Source organism: Sorex fumeus, unplaced genomic scaffold, assembly GCF_029834395.1.
Source record: "Sorex fumeus unplaced genomic scaffold, SorFum_2.1 ptg000055l, whole genome shotgun sequence".
Classification (NCBI taxonomy): Eukaryota; Metazoa; Chordata; class Mammalia; order Eulipotyphla; family Soricidae; genus Sorex; species Sorex fumeus.
Window position 1 is genome coordinate 16,424,140 of NW_026606112.1, and position 22,238 is coordinate 16,446,377.

The window sequence follows — 22,238 nt, forward strand, 5'->3', positions numbered from 1 at the left end:
CAGTCTCAGGTGCTCCAGGCTCTAGTCCAGGTCCACTACGACTGATCTGTTATTTTATCACCGGGCTCCAACTGATCTTCAAATATTTAAAAACCACCCAGCCTAGCATGGCTATTATTCAAGATCTTATACGTAAACAAATTACGTTTATCTGTTTATTCTCTACTGGAGAATAAAATCGTGTTTGGGCTGATGCCACATAATAGGAAATACTCAAGCAACCTGTTCACATGTTCCATGACAAAAGGCAGTCTTGAAATACAAAGTTAAGGACAGGCTCCTGCAAGCACCTTTGTGCTCAGATTCTCCTACCTCGCCTTCTTTCCTGCCTTTCCCGTTTTCTTTAGGGTACTGAGATTCGTAAGCGGCAGTTTCACACATACTTTGCCCCAACAGCACATGCACCACCAGAGTGTCCACTTCCCACAATTGTCCCAAGGACCCCTCCCTGGTAAACTCGTCTCTGCAGATAAACTCTCCAGTCAAGATGCCGCTGGCCATCTGTGGTTCCCTCCCTAAGTTGCTTTCTTTTTTGGGGGGGAAGAGGTTCGGTGTCGGGGGCACACTGGCTGGTGCTCTTGGCTTTCTCCTGGCTCTGCACTCAGGGTTCATTCCTGGCGATGCGGAGGATGACATACAGGGCGACAGGGATCGAACCCAGGCTGGCCGCGGGCAAGGCAAATGCCCTACCCACTGTACTCTCTCTCTGGCCCTAACACTACGCTTCTTTATATCCCACATATGAGGGAGGGATTTTTAATTGTGGAAGTGGTGACAACTACACACTGACAGATGGATAAAGCTAAATTCCCAAAATTTCATAAAATTATAGATAAGTTGATAGTTTTTGTTTTTCAAAAAGTATTTTTTTAAGAGATAAATCTGAAAACTTAACAACATGAACAATCCTGTTTGTGCTTGCTTGGAGGCCCTGCCAGCAGTGCTCAGGGTCATTCCTGTCGTATTCGGGGGACACCATGCAATGCCAAAGATCACACCATGGCTCCTGTATGTAAAGTACGTTCTCCTACCATTTTAACCTACTCCCATATTTCTGGGTTTTTTTGTTTTTATTTTATTTTTTGTTTTTTTGGGTCACACCCAGTGATGCACAGGGGCTACTCCTGGCTCTGCACTCAGGAATTACCCCTGATGGTGCTCAGGGGACCGTATGGGATGCTGGGAATCATGCAAGGCAAACACTCTACCCACAGTGCTATTGCTCCAGCCCGGTTTTTGTTTTTAAAGAAGAGAACGGCTGCCTGGCCTCCCAGGTCCACTTACCTTGACCCTTGCCTGTCTTTTTAAATCAACCAATTTTATTTTTAAATTCTTTGGTTTTGTTTTGGGCCACACCCCGTGGTGCTGAGGGCTCACTCCTGGCTCGGCATTCTGGGATCACTCCTGGCCAGTGCTTGGGACAACAGATGTAGTGCCTGGGATCAAACCTGGGTCAGATGCATGCAAGGCAAGCACCTTAGCTGCTGTAATAGCTCTTCAGCCCAATTAACTGATTCTAAACAAACCCTCTCCCCTTAAAAATATAGTTGGTTCTTGGAGGTCTAAAAGTGTATAACCTTTATTATTAGGCTCTTAAGATATATTGTATTATTATTATATATATATAATATATGTTAAACTAGTAACTGAACTATCTTTTGATAACAAAATCTTATAATTTTAAGTATATACTTTATAATGCAGGCTGGAGCGATAGCATAGCGGGTAGGGCATTTTCCTTGCATGCAACCAACATGGCCGACCCGAGTTCGATTCCTCCGCCCCTCTCGGAGAGCCCAGCAAGCTACCGAGAGTATCTCGCCCGCACGGCAGAGCCTGGCAAGCTACCCGTGACGCATTCGATATGCCAAACTCAGTAACAAGTCTCATAATGTTACTGGGCCCGCTCGAGCATATCAATGAACAACAGGAGGACAGTGACAATGACTCTATAATGCAACAAAGCCTAAATTAGTAATGAAAAAAGTTATCAAAAATTTTAATAAGAAATCAAGCTGACTGAAGAGTGAGACTGATGTTATCTACCTATAAATCTCAAACACTTAAAATACAGTTTCAATCCTTGCAAAGTAAGTACCCATTAAGTTGTAATCTTAAAAAAAAATAAAACTATTGGTTTTACAACAGTCACAGGGCTTTAAAAATAATACTGATTTTCTCTTTTCTGCTCCCGAATTATGCTTTATTTCATATTGTCACATTATAATCCTTCAAACTTGAATTTCTAGGCCTCTTCTTCGGTAATGCTAGAAAACACAAAAATATTATCCCAAGGGCAAACAAACCTTTGGAATAACATTAAACAATTTTCAGAACTTCAAATATTCGCTCATCTTGGTTGATACTGTTAAAGATTTACTGAAAGGTAAGGACTTTTGAATATGAATTCAACAAATCTAGTATGTCATGCTGAGTGTCCAAAAAAATGCCTGAAACCAAATAAAACAATAGAGCACGGAACTGGCTTAAAGTGAATATACCTCTATTTCTAGGTAGTAGAGTGCTAAGTAAAAAACAAACTGACCTTTATTTTTGAAAAGAGGGTGCAATCAGATTTATTAGGAAAATATCTTCAGAAACTCATAATGACTCCACATTTAAAATAGTTTTCCAAACTTTCTGTTTATATATAGTAGGTCTGTGAAAATCTCACCCTCTTAGGATCCTTCACAAAGTAACTTCCACTTGAACCTTGAGAGATTCTTTCTGGAAAAACTCCAAATTCTATTGCTTGCTCTGCTTTCAATACAATAGCAGCAAATTCTGCATCATCCGAAAACGTATTCAACTCTGCATTAAGAAAGTGAATGTTAATGTAGAACAGGAAGAAGGAAAGCCAGCTGTGTGGCAGGGGCATTTTCACTCAGATGCATTCGGGCATTAGGATGGAGGAAACCGTCAGCCCTGGGATTCCAGCCGCTCTGATCCCCCACCCAGGCTCACTTCTGTTTAGCTCCAAGAAGGAATAACATACAAAAGGCAACATTCCTGTTTGTTGAAATAATTGCTCTAACACCTCAAATAACTCGAAAGTCTCTTCCCATAATTTGGCCCTCCACCCCAATTTCAAAGCATCGTCGCATGTCAGATCTGTCATTATTAAGACACCTCTCCAAACACCAGACATTCCACTTATAGCAACTCCAACCTTCCTAATTAATACCCTGAGCCACCCCAATTCCCCCACCACGAGGGCCTACAGACCTACTAATCGACCAAGTCGTTGCTGGCTTTTTACATGTACCCTCTTCAGTTCTCGCCTCTCCCCCTGACCAGCCTCATCTATGGTCAGTCATCACAGAATCACTCTTCCTCTCTCTCCTGTGCCCTGGCACCTGAAGACTTGCCCAGCTCTTGGCTACCCTGGATCCATCTAGCCGAATGAGATTAGACGATCCTAGACCAGTCTGATCTCACTTATAATCTAGGGCCGTCTGTAAGATGCTTGCCTTGCAAGCAGCCGACCCACGGTTCGACCCCCAGCACCCTGTATAGTCCCCCAAGCACCTCTAGAAGTGACCCCTGAGAACGGAGCCCAGAGTAAACCCTGAGTACTGTTGGTGAGGCCTTAAGACAGAAGGAAATAAAATCCATCTCACTCCTGGGTCAGGGTGCTGGCTGAGTGGGAGGAGAGAGACCCATGTCTCTCCTGTGTGAGACCTCAGGCTTGGCCCCCAGCACAACTTCCAACAATGAAATATAACCCATGAGTCAACTTTATGAACATATGCCCTTCAGTTGCTCAGAAAGCATTATGTCCTGTTATGGATTACATATATGCCCCTGCCACCAATTTTTTTTTTTTTTTTTTTGGTTACAACCAGCAGCAGCACTCAGGGTTTACTCCTGGCTCTGCTCTTTGGGATCACTACTATCAGGCTCGAGGAACCACATGGGCGTGCTGGGGATCGAACCTGGGTCAGCTGCATGCAAGGCAAGCGCCTTACCTGCCATACTATTGCTCCAGTTCTGCACCAACTCTCCTGAGCCCCTACACCCCAGAGTGACTACTAAGAGATGGGGTCTTTGGGAGACACTTAGCTTCAGAGGACATAAGGGTGGGGGACCCAAGGTGAGATTAGTGCTCAGCACCCACTTCCCCATCCTCTGAGGACACAGTGATCAGGTGACTGCGAGATGCCCCAAGAGTCTGGCCACGCTGGCACTTGGCCCTTGGATGTCCCACCTCCAGGACTGTAAAATAATAAATGATGCAGACCAAGACAATGCCCCTGGTCCATACTCTCTTCTGGAAAGCAATCTCATACCCCGCCCCCTTCCTCAAATCCCCAACACCATCCTCCTAACCTCATTTCCTTTTCACTCCTAAGAGGGGCAGAGCAAACGCTTACCGGCGCTCACACCACACTGACCTCCAGGTACACTGCAAGCACCAGCCAGAAGCACCCTGTCTTGTGTGCCTCATCTCATCCTAACTGCTTCAGGTCATGCACTCTCAGCAGTTGCTCCTGTGCCACTATTTCACTATTTCCTTCCCCTCCCGAATGGATTATTTCTATCACCATACACAGCATGCTGTGATTTTTTTCTTTTTCATCTTAAACTTCTTAGGACTCCCTTCAATCCCTTGTATATTCTCCTCATTCCTTTTTCTCCACTTTCTAGCAAAAAGCCTCTCTGGTGCATTCTATTTACCCACTCGAATCTCATTCTCTCTGGAACACATTTCCGCCAGGGCTGCTGTTCCAATCACACACTGAAATCTCACCAATGGAATGTTTTTTTTTTCTTTTGTTAGCGTACATAGTGGCCTCCACAGTATTTGGCCTCTGAACATATATGTCCTTGGACCAACACCACCTGACCCTGCCAATCACTGCTCTCTGCCAGAGCCTCTCCGGACTCAACTTTCTGGATGGGCACATCTGCTGGTTCCCGGGTCTCACCGGGCGCCTCTTCAGTTTCCTTGCTGGCTCCCCCTCATTCTTCAGACTACTGACCCGACAGTGCTCCCTGCTCTGTTCACAATCTCTTCCCTTGATCAGGACTGATGACTCCCACCTCTCTATCTCAAGCCTGGACTTCCGGCTGAAGCCTGGACTCCAAAAGTCACCATCCCCACTTGGATCATTAGTGACAGCTCAGACTACCCAAAAGCCCATTTCTCACCTTATGTGCTACTTTTCTGAGCACCCCTTAATTCCCGCATTCACTATTTCAGTGGCTGGCAATTCCCGAGCTTCTGGCTGCTTGGGTCCAAATCCTTGGACTCATCCATGACTCCCTAACTCTCAGGCCCCGCACACCACCCATGGGCAGTTCTACCACCCACCTCACCACTCCATTCTTTCCACTGGTCCAGGGCACATCAACTCTTGCCTAGATTGCTGTAAGCGTCTCCTGACCACTCTCCCTTTCTTCTCAACAGTATACTGCCTTCTCTGAACTCGACAGAGACGCAACAGCAATGCTCTTAAAACGCAAGTCAGACCCTTTGTACAGACAAGCCACTGGTTTCCATCTCACTCAGAGAAAAAGCCCAAGGTCTAGGGTGGCTGCCAAGATCCCATCCAATCTCACTTGTCTCCACTTATTTTTCTGGCAAGCACTTATCACCTTACATATTGCATCAGTTATTTATTTTGTGAGCTTCAAGAAGACAAGGATTTCTTTCACCACCACATGCCCAGAAGTTTTTCACTTTCTAGAACATAATAAGCACTCAATAAACACTTGTCAGAAAAATTAGTAAGTCATCGTTCAAAGCACTAGACCAAAGATTATTCACATTTTGGAAAGCATCTAAATGCTACCATAATACATTCATTATTATGAAAATTCAAAATGTAATCTTCCCTTAATTAAAATTCTGCCTTAATCTTGGCAGAAATAAAACTGTTACTACTATTCTGAAATTTGTGCTGAGAAAAAAACACTATACAAAGAGCCACTGGGCATACATAACAGACTTATTAAAAGAAGAAATAATCCCAGGTTTTAGTCATGTCTATAACATGCTAATTCCAAATCAGCTTTGTTGATCCTTGGAAATCTTTGAAAGTGAAGATTTTTGTCTTTTTTGTTCATTGTGTATCTCTAGCACCTGGAAATGTGCTTTGTATTTATAGAGTTACTCAGTCTTTCACTAAATAAATGAAGTCTATTGCTCCCCTCTCTGAAGCAAGACTGCTAAATGAGCTTGTATAGCTGAACTGGAGGTTTGTTGGGGTGGCTCTCACATACATAACTTGGACATTTAATTTCTCAGGAAACTTGGTCCTGAGTTGATGGGGCGCAACAGCAATTTGGGGGTATCAGGAAGCCTGAAGGCACTATCAAGCTGCTGATGCACTTGCCCCATAGCTACAGGTTGCTGGAGGCACCATATCCCGTCCCCCCACCTATAGGTTGTGTATTTTTTTTTTTAAGTTTTAAATCAAAAACTTGGTTAAATGATCTGTTGGATCAATGAGTCTGATATAGCTAAGGTAACAGTGTTTTTCTTTCAGTTTTTTACCATCTCAGAGTTATTTGAGTACCTTTTAAGCTAGATGCCCTCCCTTGTTGTTTTCCCTTGTTATGAAATAGATGTCTTTGGAGTGCTTTAATAAAAATATCATAAAAGGGGTAGCTTATAAACAATAGAAATTTCATGCAGTTCTGTAGACTCCGCTGAGGTCTCACTTTCTGGATCCAAGGTGGTGTCATCTTACAGTGCCTTACATGGTGGAAGAGACAAGGAAGGTCTCTTGGGTGCCTTTTATGGTCCCATTCATGAGGGCTCTAGCCTCATGATATATCCACCTCTGAAAGACTATCTCCCAAGACCATCATCTAGGGGTTAGTATTTCAACAGAATGAATTTTGATCCAAAAAGTGTGAGCAATCATGGTCATTCGTCAAATGGCTTTCCCCCCACCCCCGGTCAGGGCTTTGAATTCAAGTTATTTATCTCACCTGACCCTCCCTCCCCCAATAATGTTGTGCTTTCCATAAAGTGGGTATATTTGGGTCAGGGAGTTAAACAGTTTCAATGGCACATCACTCCCTTATGCTCCTCCCTTGGTTTGTTTGAAAACAAATACAGAAACCTCTTTCTCTAGAAACAAACCTGTGGTTTTGTTCACTGTCCTGGGCTGCCAGCTGGAGCAAAACAAGTCTACTTCTCGCGGAGAAGCCCCTTCAGATGGGTGGAGATCACTGCATGTCCCCCTGTCTCCTCTCTTCTCTGCCTCCTTCCCTACTGCCAGGTTTAGGGGCTTGTCAGCCACCGACATGCCCTCCTGTGTCATACCTCAGTCTGTCAGTATCTCCCGAAAGGCTGGTCTCTGATCCTAAGCCAACCCTGCGTCAAACAGGCATCTCTCAGTCTTAACTCTAGACCAAAAGAAGCAGCACTCTTCTGTCTGAGCCCACGGTGGGCTGGTTGGAAGTCCCGCCAAACTGCTCAGAGTGAACCAGCTACACATTAGGCTGCTCTGGTTCTTTCCCCTGCTGCCCTTGAGGAAACTATGGACAGGCACGACTACTAGATGTCAGCAAACTATTCTTGTGGGCTAGGCTTTATGAGCTCATCACAGAGCCTGCCACTGTTCCTCTCATGGAGCCCATGACCACACTCTGAATACTTAATTCAGTTTCAACCAAAATCGGATCAGAAATGTCACTATAAAAATCAACCAGGATGTCCTCGATCTCCTTTTTAACTCATCACTTACTGAGCAATCCCTTTGAGTGAATTAGAAAAATCTCCCACATAAAATGAGGCATACTTAGTGGCCAGTTGGGCATTCCAGAGGAAAGGGCAGCTCAGATAGAGAAGGGAACACCAAATAAAGGGTGTTTGGAGGACCCTCCCAGGAGGGAGGGGAGATGCATGTCGAAAGTGGACTATGGACTGAACATGTTTGCCACTCAATGCCTCTTTTGCAGACCACAACACCCAAAAGGAGAGAGAGAACACAGGGGATTGCCCTGCCACAGAGGCAGGGGGGGATGGGGGGATGGGGGTGGGGGGGATATTATCCATGGTGGTGGAAAATGGGCACTGGTGGAGGGATGGGTATCTGATCATTGTATAATCAAACCGAAGCACAAAAAATTGTAAATCTACAACTGTACCTCATGGTGTTTCACTAATAAAAAAAAAAAAAAGAAAAAAGAAAATGAGGCATACTTTGAAGAAGGCTTGAATTTACCATCAGAATCTAGAAAGTTATTTAAACAGACAACAGCTGTCTACTATTTCACTACTGATAAAAGGAAAAGCTACTTAGCATCTGCCCTAGGGAAAAAAAAATTTAAAGCATTTCATTTAAAGGTACATTTGGGACAGAAGAGAGAGTACAGGGATTAAGGTGCTCGTCTTGCACAGTCAACCCGGGTTCAATAACTCCAGCATTACGTCTGGTGCTCTGAGCCTGCCAGGAGTGATCCTTAAGGACAGAGCCAGGAGTGAGCCCTAAGCACCACCAGATGTGGCCTTGAAAAACAAAACAAAACAACAAAACAGAAAGGTACCTTTGGCCTTTAACTTGGAGTTAAACCCACCCCAAGTTGGACCACTTTAAGGCATATATGGTGTGGGGATAAGGTCTGAAGGCTTGTCAATCGGTTTTGTTTTTAACAGAGGGGCAGGGTTAACCCCAACCTCTCCCCTGCCAGTTAATAGCACTGTCACATCTTTGAAGGCATAAACTATGGAGTTCTGATTTGTCTCCGAATCAAATAGTATTCAAATTTTCTGAATTCTACCTCTGAGTACTCCTCAGTGGTCTACTCTAAAACCAGTTTTTTCAAAAAAGCCTCTAGAAGCCTTCAGATCAAGTTCCATTCACATCCGGCAACTTGCCTGCTCTCATCGGCAGTCCGACACTGCCCTCCACCCACCCCTGCACAGGCTTTGGCTCCTTCCCACGACGAATTCGGATTCTTCCCTCGCTACCAACTGAGCAGGATCGCTGATAGTGCTAACAAATCAACCTAAATTCCAGGAGGGCAGAAGTACTTGTTTTGTTCTCTGATATATCCCAAGTGACTAAGACAATGTGTGGCACCTGGTAGGCCCTCAACAGCTTGAGAATTTTCGACTTCTTGAACTATCCTCCACCAGACCTAAGTGTCATTGCTGGCCCTTAAGAAGCATCGATGGCAACTGGGCAGAGAAACCCCATATAACCTTTTAGATTTTAATTTTTATACAAGTATACATGGCAACTTATCAAGTTTACTTTATCGTTATGGGGGCCACCTCCAGCGGTGCTCAGGCTCTGCACTCAAGGCTCACGACTCCTGCTCGGGCTTGAGGGACCATCTGGAGCCCCAGGGATGGAGCCCGGGCTGTGGGCCCAATACAAGGCTCCCCGCTATCTCTCGGGCCCCATCTTCTCTTCTGAAACAAACAGAATGAACACTTCCTCACTAGAGGATCTGGATTATGTTTGACCCCTGGGTCAGAACAGAACCCGTTCTGAAAGCACAAAGTTGCTAGCTCACAAGCCTGGGGCTCTGAGCCCAGCGCTGGGGTTTCCAAGGTATTTATCTTTCTGGTCTCCACTCGGAAGCCACTTCCTCTGCTAAGTCTTCCCCGCCTAAGCACACTGCCCTCAGAACACTAACAGACAGCATGCACTGATAAACACACTTGCTTGCACTTTGAATCTAGGTCAGTTTTAGAATTCTCTATTCTCTTACAGGGCTCTTCAACAAAACTGATCAATGCTCCTGACTTTTATTCCCCGGCACCTTGGAGAAACAAGGCGTCTCTCTCTTTAAAAAAAAAAAAAAAAAAAGAATACAGGGCCAGGGACATGGTTCAGGACTAGAACACAAACCTTTCTTTTTTTTTTTTTTAATTTATTTATTTTTTTGCCTTTCGGGGTCATACCGAGTGATGCACAGGAGCTACTCCTGGTTCATGCACTCAGGAATTACTCCTGGCGGTGCTTGGGGGACCATATGGGATGCTGGGAATTGAACCCAGGTTGGTCCGGGTGCAAGGCAAACGCCCTACCTGCTGTGCTCTCACTCCAGCCCCCAGAGCACAAACCTCTTATGTGTTGAGACCATGGGTTCAATTCCTGACACCACACACACACACACACACACACACACACTCACACACGACCAAAAAAAAAAAAACTCATGGGGGCTGGAGAAATAGAGCAGGTTAAGGTGCTTGCCTTGCACCCGTCCATCCAGGCTGGATGGTCCTTCCAGCCCCACAGGAAGTGATCCCTGAGTTCAGAGCCAGGAATAAACTGAACACTGCCAGTTGTGGCACCCAAACAAAACAAACGAATAGTACTCACTTCTTCCTAGGGATGGTGATGAATGCTGAAGCCATAGAACTATGCCCCGTACATACATATTTATCATCTTTATGAGTCTACAATTCACTGATTAAAATGACAACTAGAACAGGGAACGCCACTAATGCTACTTTGATACTAATCAAGCAGCATATTATGGTTAATGCAGGTTCTGGCCCTGGCTAAATGTCTCACTAACGATAACATACATGTGACATTTTTCCACAGGCTAAAGTACACAGAGTTCCTGTTTGCACAAACAAAAGAGATAGGGATCATAAGCAATGTTAATATTAATCAAAACAGCAAGAGTTTCTGAAGGAGAAGTGGCTTTATGGAGACCGGTAAAGAATAAAGAGTCATCGGACTCATTACAACGAACTTAAAAGTCTAGTTAAGAAATTACTCAATTGTGCAGAGCCAGGAATAATCCCTGAGAACCTAAGCATTGTTGGGTGTGATCAAAAAAAGCAAGAAGAAGAAGAGGAAGAAGAGGAAGAAGAGGAAGAAGGAGGAGGAGGAGGAGAAGGAGGAGGAGGAGGAGAAGGAGGAGGAGGAGGAGGAGGGGGGGGAGGAGGGGGGGAGGAGGAGGAGAAGAAGGAGGAGGAGAAGGAGGAAAGAAAAGATTAAATCATGTAATTTGCTGCTACATGGATGAATCTGGATAGTATCATCCTGAGTGAAGTTAGTCAGAGGGAGAGGGACAGGCACAAAATGCTCTTTCTCATATGTGAGATATAAATAAAAATAGATGGAGATAAAAAAAAAGAAATTACTCAATTACAAACGTTTGAGGAGACTAGTTTCAACATTAAAAAAATTTTTTTTACAATTCAAAACTATTTTAAAGTCCATTAACAACAACAACAACAACAAACCCTCTACACTAAACCCCAAAGTAATGATTCCTATTTCAGCTTGGGGGACTCTAGGAAAACCCCCAATAAAGAAGTAGGCTCGGCTCAGGCTCTCACTTCCCCACACCTGCCTCTGGTCGAGGTCTGTGCAGTTCTCTCTTCCCAAGGGTGAGGGTGAGCACCCACACCCCATTGTGCTGTCCTGAGCACAGGTGACAAACCCAAGAGTTCAAGCAAACTCTCATCTGTGACGAAAGTTCATTCCATGGGAGGGAATCCTGATTATCAACTGTATTATCTTTGCTCTCTCCCTCTTTCACTTTTCTTGGCCTTACTGTTAACTAGCTTAGAAAGGTGCACTTTCAGCTCAGATAGAGAAGGGAGCACCAAATAAAGGGTGTTGGGAGGATCCTCCCAGGATGGGAGAAGCATGCTGAAAGTAGACTCTAGACCAAATGTGATTGCCACTTTATGCCTCTTTTGCAAACCACAGCACCCAAAAGGAGAGAGAGAACAAAAGGGAATGCCTTGCCACAGAGGAAGGGTGAGACAGGGGGATGGGGGGTGGGAGGGATACTGGGAACATTGGTGGTGGAAAATAGGCACTGGTGGAGGGATGGGTATTTGATCATTGTATAACTGAAACCCAAGCGCCAAAATTCGTAAGTCTACAACTGTACCTCATGGTGCTTCACTAATAAAAATTTTTAAAAAAAGAAAGGTGCACTTTCGCAGAACAATGCATTTTCAAGGTGTTGGGAGGGCGGGAGATGGTACCAAACATTGGTTTGGGCCAATGTGTGTTCCCGACCCACCTTTGATTCCTGCACCACAAATAGGTCAAACCCCTTCCAGCCCAACAGGAGGTCCCCGAGCGCTGCAAGGGTTGGCCTGGGTATCTCTGAGTGGCATCTCATCCTTGGGCTCCTCTTGAATCACTAGTGACGCCCCGAGACCTCCCAAGTACTGCTTGGGAACCCTGCTTCTTCTCCAGAAGAAGATCTAGGTACACAAGGTAAGGCAAGCCAGCCTTAGGGATCTTAGATGCTTCACACACCAAATATAAATGATGGAGGCAGTTAGGTGAATGAGGGTCCATCTGAGATCTGCTTCCAACTTAACGTTTCCTCTACTCAACGCTGGGCTGACCGTGGCCACTGTCCACACAGCAGTCACTAACAGTACAACGGTGCTCACTGACATCAGGGAAAAGTCACTGAATGCACTGGCTTGGATACCTGGATAAAAATGTCATTGTAATGGGGGCCAGAGAGATAGTACAGCCGGTTGGGTGTACTATCCGCCGAGGGTCAACCCAGGTTCAAACCCCTGCATCCTATATGGTCCATTGATAACTGCCCTGAGTAATTTTTAAGTGCAGAGCCAGGAGTATCCCCTGAGCATCGCAGGGTGTCACTCCAAACGAAACCAAAGGGTCATTGTATGGATGAGACGTGGCTTCAGTCCCCAGGTCCAAACACCAAGAAATCATTTTTTTTATAACATTACATTTCAACACACAAAACGCGCGCCTTTTCCTGACCCACAAACTCCTATTTCTACAGGTGCGCGGCTGTATTTATAAATATGCTGGAAGCACCAAGGATGGGGGGTGGGGGTGGGGGGTTGGGAAACCCGTTTGCTGAAGCTGGGGGGGGGGGGGCACCGGCTTTGGGAGGCCCGCCTCTGCACACTTTTCAGTCTACTTCCTCTACAAGGTGGCAGCCTTCAAGTTCTACGACGCCCTCAACCACCCATCCAAGGCCCAACAGTGCACTGCGCAAGTCACAGGACACTCACTCCAACAACGGAAACAACCAACCACCTTTTCTGGGAGTTTTCCTCGACGCTGCACCCTGCCGGGCCTCGGCCTGGGGGCTCCTGCAGCAGCCCAGGCTGCGTCCCGAGCCGGCTGCTACAAACTCACTCGCCGTCCCGGGCCGCCCGGTGCTCCCGGCGGCGCGTGCGCGCGCGGCTCGGGCTGGCCCCGGGGGCGCTCAGCGGTCGGGCCCGGGCGCGCGCCTGACGGTGGGGGGCGGGGGGCAGCCGTGCGCGCGCGCCAGCAGCCGGGACCGGACGCCCAGCCGCCTCGCCGCTCCCTCGGGCTCACGTCACAGTGGGCACCACCGCCGCGACCGGGGGGCGCGTGGGACACCCCCCCCCCCGCTGTCGCCCGGGGGGCACCCGAGGTCTCGAACACCCAACCCCAGCCCCAACGACCGTGCACTACGAACCCCCCAGGAGAGTTTGCTGGCGGAGTTGCCGCTCCGCGCCCGCGTTCGGAGGCGCGCTCCCGAGGCGCGGGCTGCAGGGACCCGAGTTCAGGACCGCCTGGAACCCCGGGCCCGGACCACGGGGGTCCCCCGCGGAAGCAGGAGAGAAGGACGCCCTCCCCCCCCAACCACAGGGTGGCGGGCCGCGGAGCCACGGGCAGGGGCGGGGACAGGCGGGCGCGGGCAGGGCCGCGCCGGCTCGCACCTGAGACGTGGCTGCGCTTGGGGCGCGGGAGGCCGGGCGCGCTGCGCGGGCTCCTCCAGCCCGGCGCGGGCGGCGGCGACGGTGGCGGCAGCAGCAGGTCCCGGTCGCCGGAGCCGTGCAGGGAGGCCGCGTCGGGCTCCCCGGCGGCGTCCACCAGCCTCACGGCGTTCCCCGGGGCGCCCTTCCGCGGGGGGGCCCAGGCGAGGCGCGGCAGCAGCGGCTCCAGCTCCTCCGAGTCCTCCTGGGGCTCCAGCTTGGCGCCGCCCGCCGACGCCACGCTCGCCGCCTCCGAGGGCTCCGCCATGGCCTCCCCCACGGCCTCCCGAGCGGCTCAGAGAGGCGAGGCGCCCGGGTCCGGGGCGGGCATGGCGCGGGACCGGGCCGCGGGGCCGGGGACTGGCCACCTCACCACGGAACAGCCGCACTCGGCGCCCGGCAGCCGGCGGCCACGCCCCGCCCCCGCCCCGGTGCTCCGCCTCCACCGGGTTCCCCGCTCCACCTGTTGCCCCGCCCCGCCTGTTGTCCCGCCCAATCCGCTGTTCCACCCCGCTGGTTGGCTCTAGGTTGCCCCGCCCCTCCGATTGTCCCGCCTCCCGTCAGTTGTCTCACCCTGATGATTGGCTTGCCCCCGTCAGTTGGCCCGCCCCATAGGTTTCCCCGCCCCTCACATTGTTCCGCCCCCGTCTGTTGCCCCGCCCCCGTCCGTTGCCCCGCCCCGCCGGTTGTCCCTCCCTTAGTGGGTTGCCCCGCCCTGCAACCGGTTGTCCCGCTCCCTCCTCCTCCTGCGTCCGTCGGTTGCCCCGCCCACCTCCCGCGGTCCGCCGCTCTCTACCTGCCCAGCCGGACGACGGCAGTGGGCGGGGCCGCTTACTTTCTCCGCCTCTCCAGTAAGACCCGGTGCAGGCGCCCGACGTTGATAAAAGCACTGGCACCGTGCAAAGTTATTACCTGTCACTGGGGTTGCCACCCTCCAACCTAGATAGGCGTCTTCTCCCGCACAATTCCCAGAGTGGATCACAGTCCGCACCTGTGTAATTACCTGTGTGACTTTCTAAGAAGTCTATGACAGCTGGTTCACTGCCGAAATTGGTAGTTGTGGGTTTACTTTTCTTCTTGCAACAGTTGTTGCACATAGAATATTACCGATTCTTTTCATCTTTTCGAAAGGTCGTTTTTAGGTACCATTGATTTTCTGTGTCTATCTTTAACTGTTTGTTTTTACAAAAGTCCTTAATCGTACTCTTTGTTTCCTTCTTCCTACTTAACTGGGGGTTGCTCTTCTCTCTAGTTGCTTAAGGAAGATTATATTTGATGCTGGACATATCTCTCTTTAAATATGTTTTATTTATTTATTTATTTATTGGTTTTGGAACCACACCCAGCCACACTCAGGGGCTACCCCTGGCTCTGCACTCAGGGAGCACTCCTGGATGTTCTTGGAGGGCCATTGGGATGCTGATGACCGGATCTGCTGCTTGCAAGGCAAACGCCCTACCCACTCTACTATCACTCTGACCCCTTAAGGTTCTTAAAGCTATGCATTTCCCTCTAAACCCTGCTTTGTCTGAATTTTGCAAGTATTTTTTTTAACAATATGCTGTGCTTTTATATTCACTCCATTCAAAATAGTTTTGAACTTCTCCACCCAATTTCTTCCCCCCCCCCTTCCTTTCCCTTATGTTGTCGCTACAGTCACCAGACAGGATGCTCCTAGCCATCCCTTGCACTCTTGGTTGTGGTACTTGCACAGTGCTCAGAAAGTGGTGGGTGGTGGGGTGCCGTGGGGTTTGTACGCTTTAGTTATGATACTCATCACACATGGTTTCCGTGCACTGGAAATCACACACTTTGTTGTAGCCTAGGGAAGCCCAAACATTTCACCCATTGGGTTCAGGAACACAAGTGGGCATGTTGGAACAATGCCAGGGATCAAACTCCTGACCCCACAGGCTTGTAAGGCAGTTGCTTTTGCCACTGAGTTTTCCCTGGGTCCTGGAGTGTTTGCTTTGCTTTATTTTATTTTGCTATCTGAGGGATTGAATTCAGGGATACCATATGGATGAGGCATGTGTTCTCTTCTGCACTGTATCCTTGTTCTGATACACTCCTTTGTTGCATTTGTTTGCTTTTTTGTTTGCTCAGGGTGATCCTCAGCCTAGGTATATGGGCCTTCTGTGTCAAGGTTGTGATGAAGTTCTGCTCAGATCCTGTATTGCTGGGATTTTTCAGGGGGGACATTCTGAGGCCTGGAGCATGAAAGACATATACTTCTGCCCTTTGAGCTATCCCCCCAGGCCCTGATTTACTTCAATTGTGTTATTAAATTTTCATATATTTGGGGGATTTTCTGGAATTGTTACTGATTTCTAATTTAATTCTATTGTCACTTGAGAAGATACATTAAAACGTAAAATGTCAACCTTTGGAAATGTAGAGGTTATGAAACCTAGTGTGTTACCCACCTTGGTAAACTTTCTGTGTGCACTAAAAAAAATAAAGAATGTGTAGGGATCAGGGAGATAACTCAGAGGGGTAGAGCACATGCCGTGGATGCGTGAGGTTCCAAGTTTGATTCTCCATATCCCATGGATTCCTCAAAACTGCTGGGTGTAGCCCTGGTGCTACTATAAGGCCTGACACTACACATTTCTGGATCCAAGCACTACACATCAGGCCCACATTGTTGAATAAAGCATCACTAGAAGAAATCTACAGTTTCTCTGAGCACTGCTTGAAGCCTCCCCAATTGATAGTCATATTGTACCTCGGGGAGGCTTTATTAGCTCAGAGCAGCAGCTGCTTTGCAAACTGAAGGCCATGAGTTCCCATGGGTGCTCTTTTCTGTGCCTGGTATGAGGTTGGCAGCTCTCCTGTCCATGACCCTCTATGCCAGTGATTTTCTGGCACCATCAAAGCCAGGACAATGTAGCACTGCAACTAAAGGGGGTGCAACCCCCCAGAGAGCAGTGCAAGGAAAAGATGTGGCTACACTATGCCAAAAAGTGCATGAACAAGTGAAGCCAACACAGCAACCTACCGAGCGGACCGCTGAAAGAACGTGTGAGCTCAGCCACAGGAGTGCAAGCCATGGGAAGACTGACCAAGTGTATGGGAACCGCGACCCTTAACAAGCATCACAACTAAAATGCATGACCCCTGGGTGTGGCATCAGCAATAGAGGGACAAGAAAGGGAAGGAATTAAAACATAAACTAAGGGCCGGCCCAAGGGTAGTGAAATATTTCAATGACAAGCTATAAGCAATTAAATTCCTTGGTTTATATTTTTTAATTGTCCTAACCCTTCTCTCACTACTACGCTTGACGAGTCTTTAAAAATAATGGCTTAGGGGATATGGTGCCACCAGCAAATCAACCTGTACCCGTGGGGTGAGTGCATCATCAGCCTCATGGTGCCTTCAGACTTTCTGATACACCCAAAATTGCTGCTGTGCCTCTGTCCGGGCGCCAATAACTCAGGACCAAGTTTCCTGAGAAATTAAATAGCCAAAAGTTAGGTATGTGGGAGCCACAGCCACAATTCACTTCCAGCTCAGCTATACAAGTTTATTTATCAGCCTTGCTTCAGAGACCCATAAATAAATTACAAAAGAGATCAAAGGCCACCGTTAATCTTGGACCTGAGCAAAGCTGAAGAGACCGGGGTAAATTGTAAGGCGGGGGGTGGTAAGCCTAGTGCCTGCCTGGCATTTGTATCCACTTGCTTCCACAGTCCAAAAGCGCCATCGTGCCCCCAGCTGGACTCCACCATCTCAGGATGGACTTCACTGAGATATTAACCTGTTGTAGGATATGAGGGGTTTGTGACTGAAATCTCCAGGCTTTCTCAGGGGTCAGGATGGGCTACCTTCCCCCACCTCCCTGTATTTTCAGAAGTCTTGGCAGTCATGTCCACACCCCATTGCTGCCACACAGTTAAAAAAGCTACTCCAGCCTTACTGTCCTGATAAAAATACCAAAAGCCCTGAACAAATATGATGACTTCTTAGTACCTGTATTGCAAACCATAATGCACAATAGGAGAGAGAAAGAAGAAAAGTGCCTGCCATAGAGGCAGACAAGGGGGGAAAGTGGGTGTTGTGGGATGGTGGGAGGGAAACCGGGGACCTTGGTGGTGGGAAATGTATACTGGTGGAGGGATAGGTGCTGGATTATTGTATGACTGAAACCGAGTCATGAGCAGCTTTCTAGTGGTCTATCTCATGGATATTCAATAAAAACATTTTTTAAAAAAAAGCTTGAGTGGCTTCTTTAACATTGATCATTTCTATAAATACATATTCAGTGAAGTATGAATGCTACTATTAGCATCACATTTATTAGTGGTATTCAACTGCTGGTTGATGGACTTGCAGAATCACAGGCATAAAAAGACAAAAACCTGGGCACTGGTGCGGCCGTCCCACCACTGCATGCTGGCCATGGAGCACTGCATCGTGGGGCCCAGGCCATACTGGGCCACCAGGCTGTGGAATGAAACAGTCAAGCTTTTTCGCACTAGGATGCCATTACGGAAACATCGCTGCCGTTTCAAAAGTTATGATCGGTGCTTCACAGCGTCTGAGGCTGTGGACTGGCTGCATGACCTGCTGTGGTGCAGTCAAAACTTTGGCCCTGAGGTGACCCGCAAACAAACAGTTCAGCTGTTAAAAAATTTCCTGAAGAATCATGTTATTGAAGACATCAAGGGAAAGTGGGGCCAGGAAGATTTTGAAGACAACCATCACTTGTACAGATTTCCTCCTTCCTCACCCCTGAAGCCATATCCAAAGAAGTTCCCATACCAAAAGGATGTTATTAAATTTCCGGACTGGACTGATCCTCTACCTGGCCCCTCTCAAGAGAATATCCCAGTGAGGCCAGTAGTGATGAATTCTGAGATGTGGTTCAAACGTCACGGTATTGCTATTGGAGAGGTTCCAGCCTGCCATCTTGTTCACTGCAGACAGCTTACAGAGGCCAATGTAGAAGAGATATGGAAGTCCATGACGTTATCACATTTACAGAAAACTCTTGGCCTGGATTCCTTGGAAGAAGTTTTAGATATTAAACTTGTTAACTCCAAGTTCATCATTCATAATGTATATAGTGTGAGCAAACAGGGGGTTGTGATCCTTGATGACAAATCAAAAGAACTTCCTCATTGGGTATTGTCAGCTATGAAGTGTTTGGCAAGTTGGCCCAACTGTTCTGAGTGGAAGCAGCCTATGTACTTAGGATTTGAAAAAGATGTCTTTAAAACTATAGCAGATTACTATGGTCACTTGAAAGAACCTTTGCTAACATTTCATCTTTTTGATGCCTTTGTCAGCGTGTTAGGATTGTTGCAGAAAGGGAAAATGGCCATAGAAGCATTTCAGATTTGCTGCCTCCTCCTGCCTCCTGAAAACAGGAGGAAGTTGCAGCTGTTGATGAGGATGATGGCAAGGATCTGCTTAAACCTCTGTGTGATGGATTTGGCACCCGAACCCTGATGGTTCAGACTTTTTCCCGTGGCATCTTATGTTCCAAGGATGAAGTGAACTTAGATGAATTATTAGCTGCTAGACTAGTGACGTTTCTGATGGACAATTACCAGGAGATTCTTAAAGTTCCAGTGACTTTGCAGACCTCCATAGAGGAACGTGGGGCTCATCTATGAAGAGTCCAGATAAAGTACCCAGGAGCTGATATGGATATCACTTTATCTGCTCCATCATTTTGCTGCCAGATTATTAGTCCAGAGGAATTTGAATACCAAAGAGCCTACGGCTCCCAGGAACCTCTGACAGCCCTGTTGGAGGAAGTAATAACAGATGCCAAACTCTCCACCAAAGAGAAGAAGAAAAAACTGAAACAGTTTCAGAAATCTTATCATGATGTCTACAAAGAACGATTTCCCACACCAGAAAGTGAAGCACTTCTGTTTCCTGAAAAACCTAAACCGAAACCACAACTGCTAATGTGGGCACTGAAAAACCCTTTCCAGCCATTTCAAAGAACTAGAAGTTTCCAAATGTTGTACGACAGTATCCCTTAGAGACATCTGTCGTCATTTTGAGTAAATGGGACTATTGTGGTGGAAGAAGGAAGAGCATAAAACAGAGACTGCTAAAATATAAAGATTATTTGATTTTAAAGTGTTGAGCCATTTCAGTATTTTTTAAAAATAAAACACACTCCTATTTTTAAAGTGAATAAACCACTAACAATTGAGATATAATGGTAATGTTCACATGTTTGTGATGGTTATAAAATTTAAGGATATTTTATTGCTTTTTAAAAAGTGAAGTTTACAAAACTTTTGTGACATCCTAGTTATTGATGTCTTTGTTGAAACAAGTCTATGTAAAGTATAGAATGCAAGCTTGTTCAAGTATATAATTGAGCAAGAAAGACAGTGGGTACTGTTACTGTGATGATATTGGCTTAATAGCCAGTTGTGGTTTCTCCTGTGTAAATTTTGTTTGTCATTGTTGCACAAAAATTCTTAATGCCTTATATTATGGCTGCTGTGTCTTTTATTGCAGATTTGTTGGATGCTATGACAGATTTTACTAAAGCTGGTTCTTTTGTAACTGTGTTATATTGGCTGATGTTTACTTTTAAGTGTAGTTAAGTTTTATCTGCCAGCAATGGTATAATTTTAGTCTTGGCCAGAGATAAGATTCTAAACCAGGTAAATTCTTTTGGTCCCTTTATAGCTCTGATTCTAAGTCACATCCTTGCTGTTTCGTCAAAAATACAAATGGGCTAAATAAAACAAAACTACTTCCTTTATAAGCATATTTCCCCCACTTCCTCATCTTTCTAAAGTAAATGATATGTAAATAATTTTTAATACACTGCTAAAAAAGATAAAAAACCATTACAACCTATATGCTTATGAATTTTTAAATCTATATATCTTTCATGAAGAGATGCAAACTAATATAGCTATAAAGTGAATTTATCAGTTTTATTCTTTAGTTTGTTGATGTTTTACTTTATGCAGCTCAAACCCATGTTATTTGGTGCATACATAGTTAGAATGCATGTTCATGTTCCTGACCCTTTCTTTTATTTTTCTATTTCTTATGAGCTGTTCCTCCTTTCTCTCAGTACACTTAGTAAGAAGGTTATTTTGCCCAATATTAGTCTAGCTACTTTCTCTTTTATTTATTTATTATTTCCCTGATAAATATTTTCTCATCTTTTTCAATCGGTGTCTTTAAATTTACATGTATGTATTTTTTTGTAGTGGCTTATCATTGGTTCTAGATTTTAAAAAATTTCAGTCTCATCATTTCTTCCTTTTAATTAGAAATTTTGTCACATTTGTATTTTATGTATATTAATGTGATTGATTTAGATCTCCTATCATTTTGCAATTTGTATCCTATTTATTTTATCATTTTAACTCATTATTTGTGTTTATTGTGTTATTGTGTTATTGTGTTAATTGTATTTTGTTTTTGGTGCCACTCCCAGCTATGCTCAGGGATTACTCTTGGCTTTACACTCAGGAATTACTCCTGGAAGTGTTCAGGAGACTATATGGAGTGCTGGGGATCAAACCCTAGTCAGCAGGTGCAAAGGAAATGCCCTACCTGCTGTACTATCTCTCCAGTCCCAATCCTTTTTATTTCTATTTCACCTTTACTTTTATTTTGGATTAATCAGTCCTTCATATTTCATCTAGAGTCTTCAATTAGCCTTTTCCTAAACCTCCTAACATCTTTTTTGGTGCTCCACATTCTAGCATTAAATTATTGTGTCCTTAAATCTACTTACCATGTCTATTTTTCATTATATTTATATACATGTAAAATGTTAGACTCTTGAAAAGTATAGTTTTCTATTTATCCACAGTTCATAATATTATTACTGCCATATACTTAAGCCCACAAGAGTTTGAAAACAATGAAAAATGCTTTGCTTTAAAAAAAATTAGAAGTCTTTTAAGGAAATTAAGAAAACAACATATAGATTATTGTTTCTTGTTTTCTTTTGGTTTCGTTTTTTCGGTCACACCTGGGATGCTCAGGGATTACTCCTGGCTCTGAGTTCAGGGACTACTCCTAGCAGTGCTCAGGGGGCAAGATGGGATGTCAGAATAAAACCTGAGTTGGATGCATGGAAGGCAAACACTCCAGCTCCTGTTTTATTTTTATTGTTTCTGGTGCTCTTCATTTACTGTAGACTCCGTTCCCATCTAGTATCATTTTGATTTTTTTTTCCTTGTTATTCGTTTTTTGGGCTATACCAGCCAGTGCTCAGGGATATATATATATATATATATATATATATATGTATATATATATATATTCTTGTATATGCACTTAAGGATCACTCCTGGCATGCTTAGGGGACCATGTGGGGTGTCAGAGATTGAATCCAGGTCGACTGCATGCAAGGCATGCACCATACCCTACCTATTGCTCTGGCCCCTCCTTTCTCTTTTCTATAAATAATTTTGAAAATATTTTCTTGTAATGCATATATGTTAATGACAAATTTAAAATTTTCATCTAACTGCAATTATCTTCATTTTATCATAATCTCCAAAGAATATATTCTCTGGATATAGAATTATAGATTGATGTTTTCTCTCCTCCTCTAAATTCAACTCTA

The 22,238-nt window shown here is 45.8% G+C and overlaps 1 protein-coding gene and 1 pseudogene across 2 annotated transcripts in view; one reads left to right on the forward strand and one right to left on the reverse strand.

Annotated features, from left to right (window-relative positions):
* PI4K2B (phosphatidylinositol 4-kinase type 2 beta) overlaps positions 1 to 14,104 on the reverse strand; it is a 32,725-nt gene extending 18,621 nt beyond the window's left edge. For both annotated transcript variants that reach the window (XM_056125601.1, XM_056125600.1), the window contains exons 1-2: positions 13,628 to 14,104; positions 2,675 to 2,811 (exon numbers count right to left, since the gene is read on the reverse strand). In XM_056125601.1, the coding sequence (XP_055981576.1) occupies positions 2,675 to 2,811; positions 13,628 to 13,931 (441 nt within the window). In that variant the 5' untranslated portion in view covers positions 13,932 to 14,104. The remainder of the gene's footprint in view (positions 1 to 2,674; positions 2,812 to 13,627) is intronic.
* Positions 14,105 to 18,067: 3,963 nt separating this feature from the next.
* LOC130034007 (DEP domain-containing protein 1B-like) lies at positions 18,068 to 20,341 on the forward strand (annotated as a pseudogene).
* Positions 20,342 to 22,238: the final 1,897 nt, after the last annotated feature.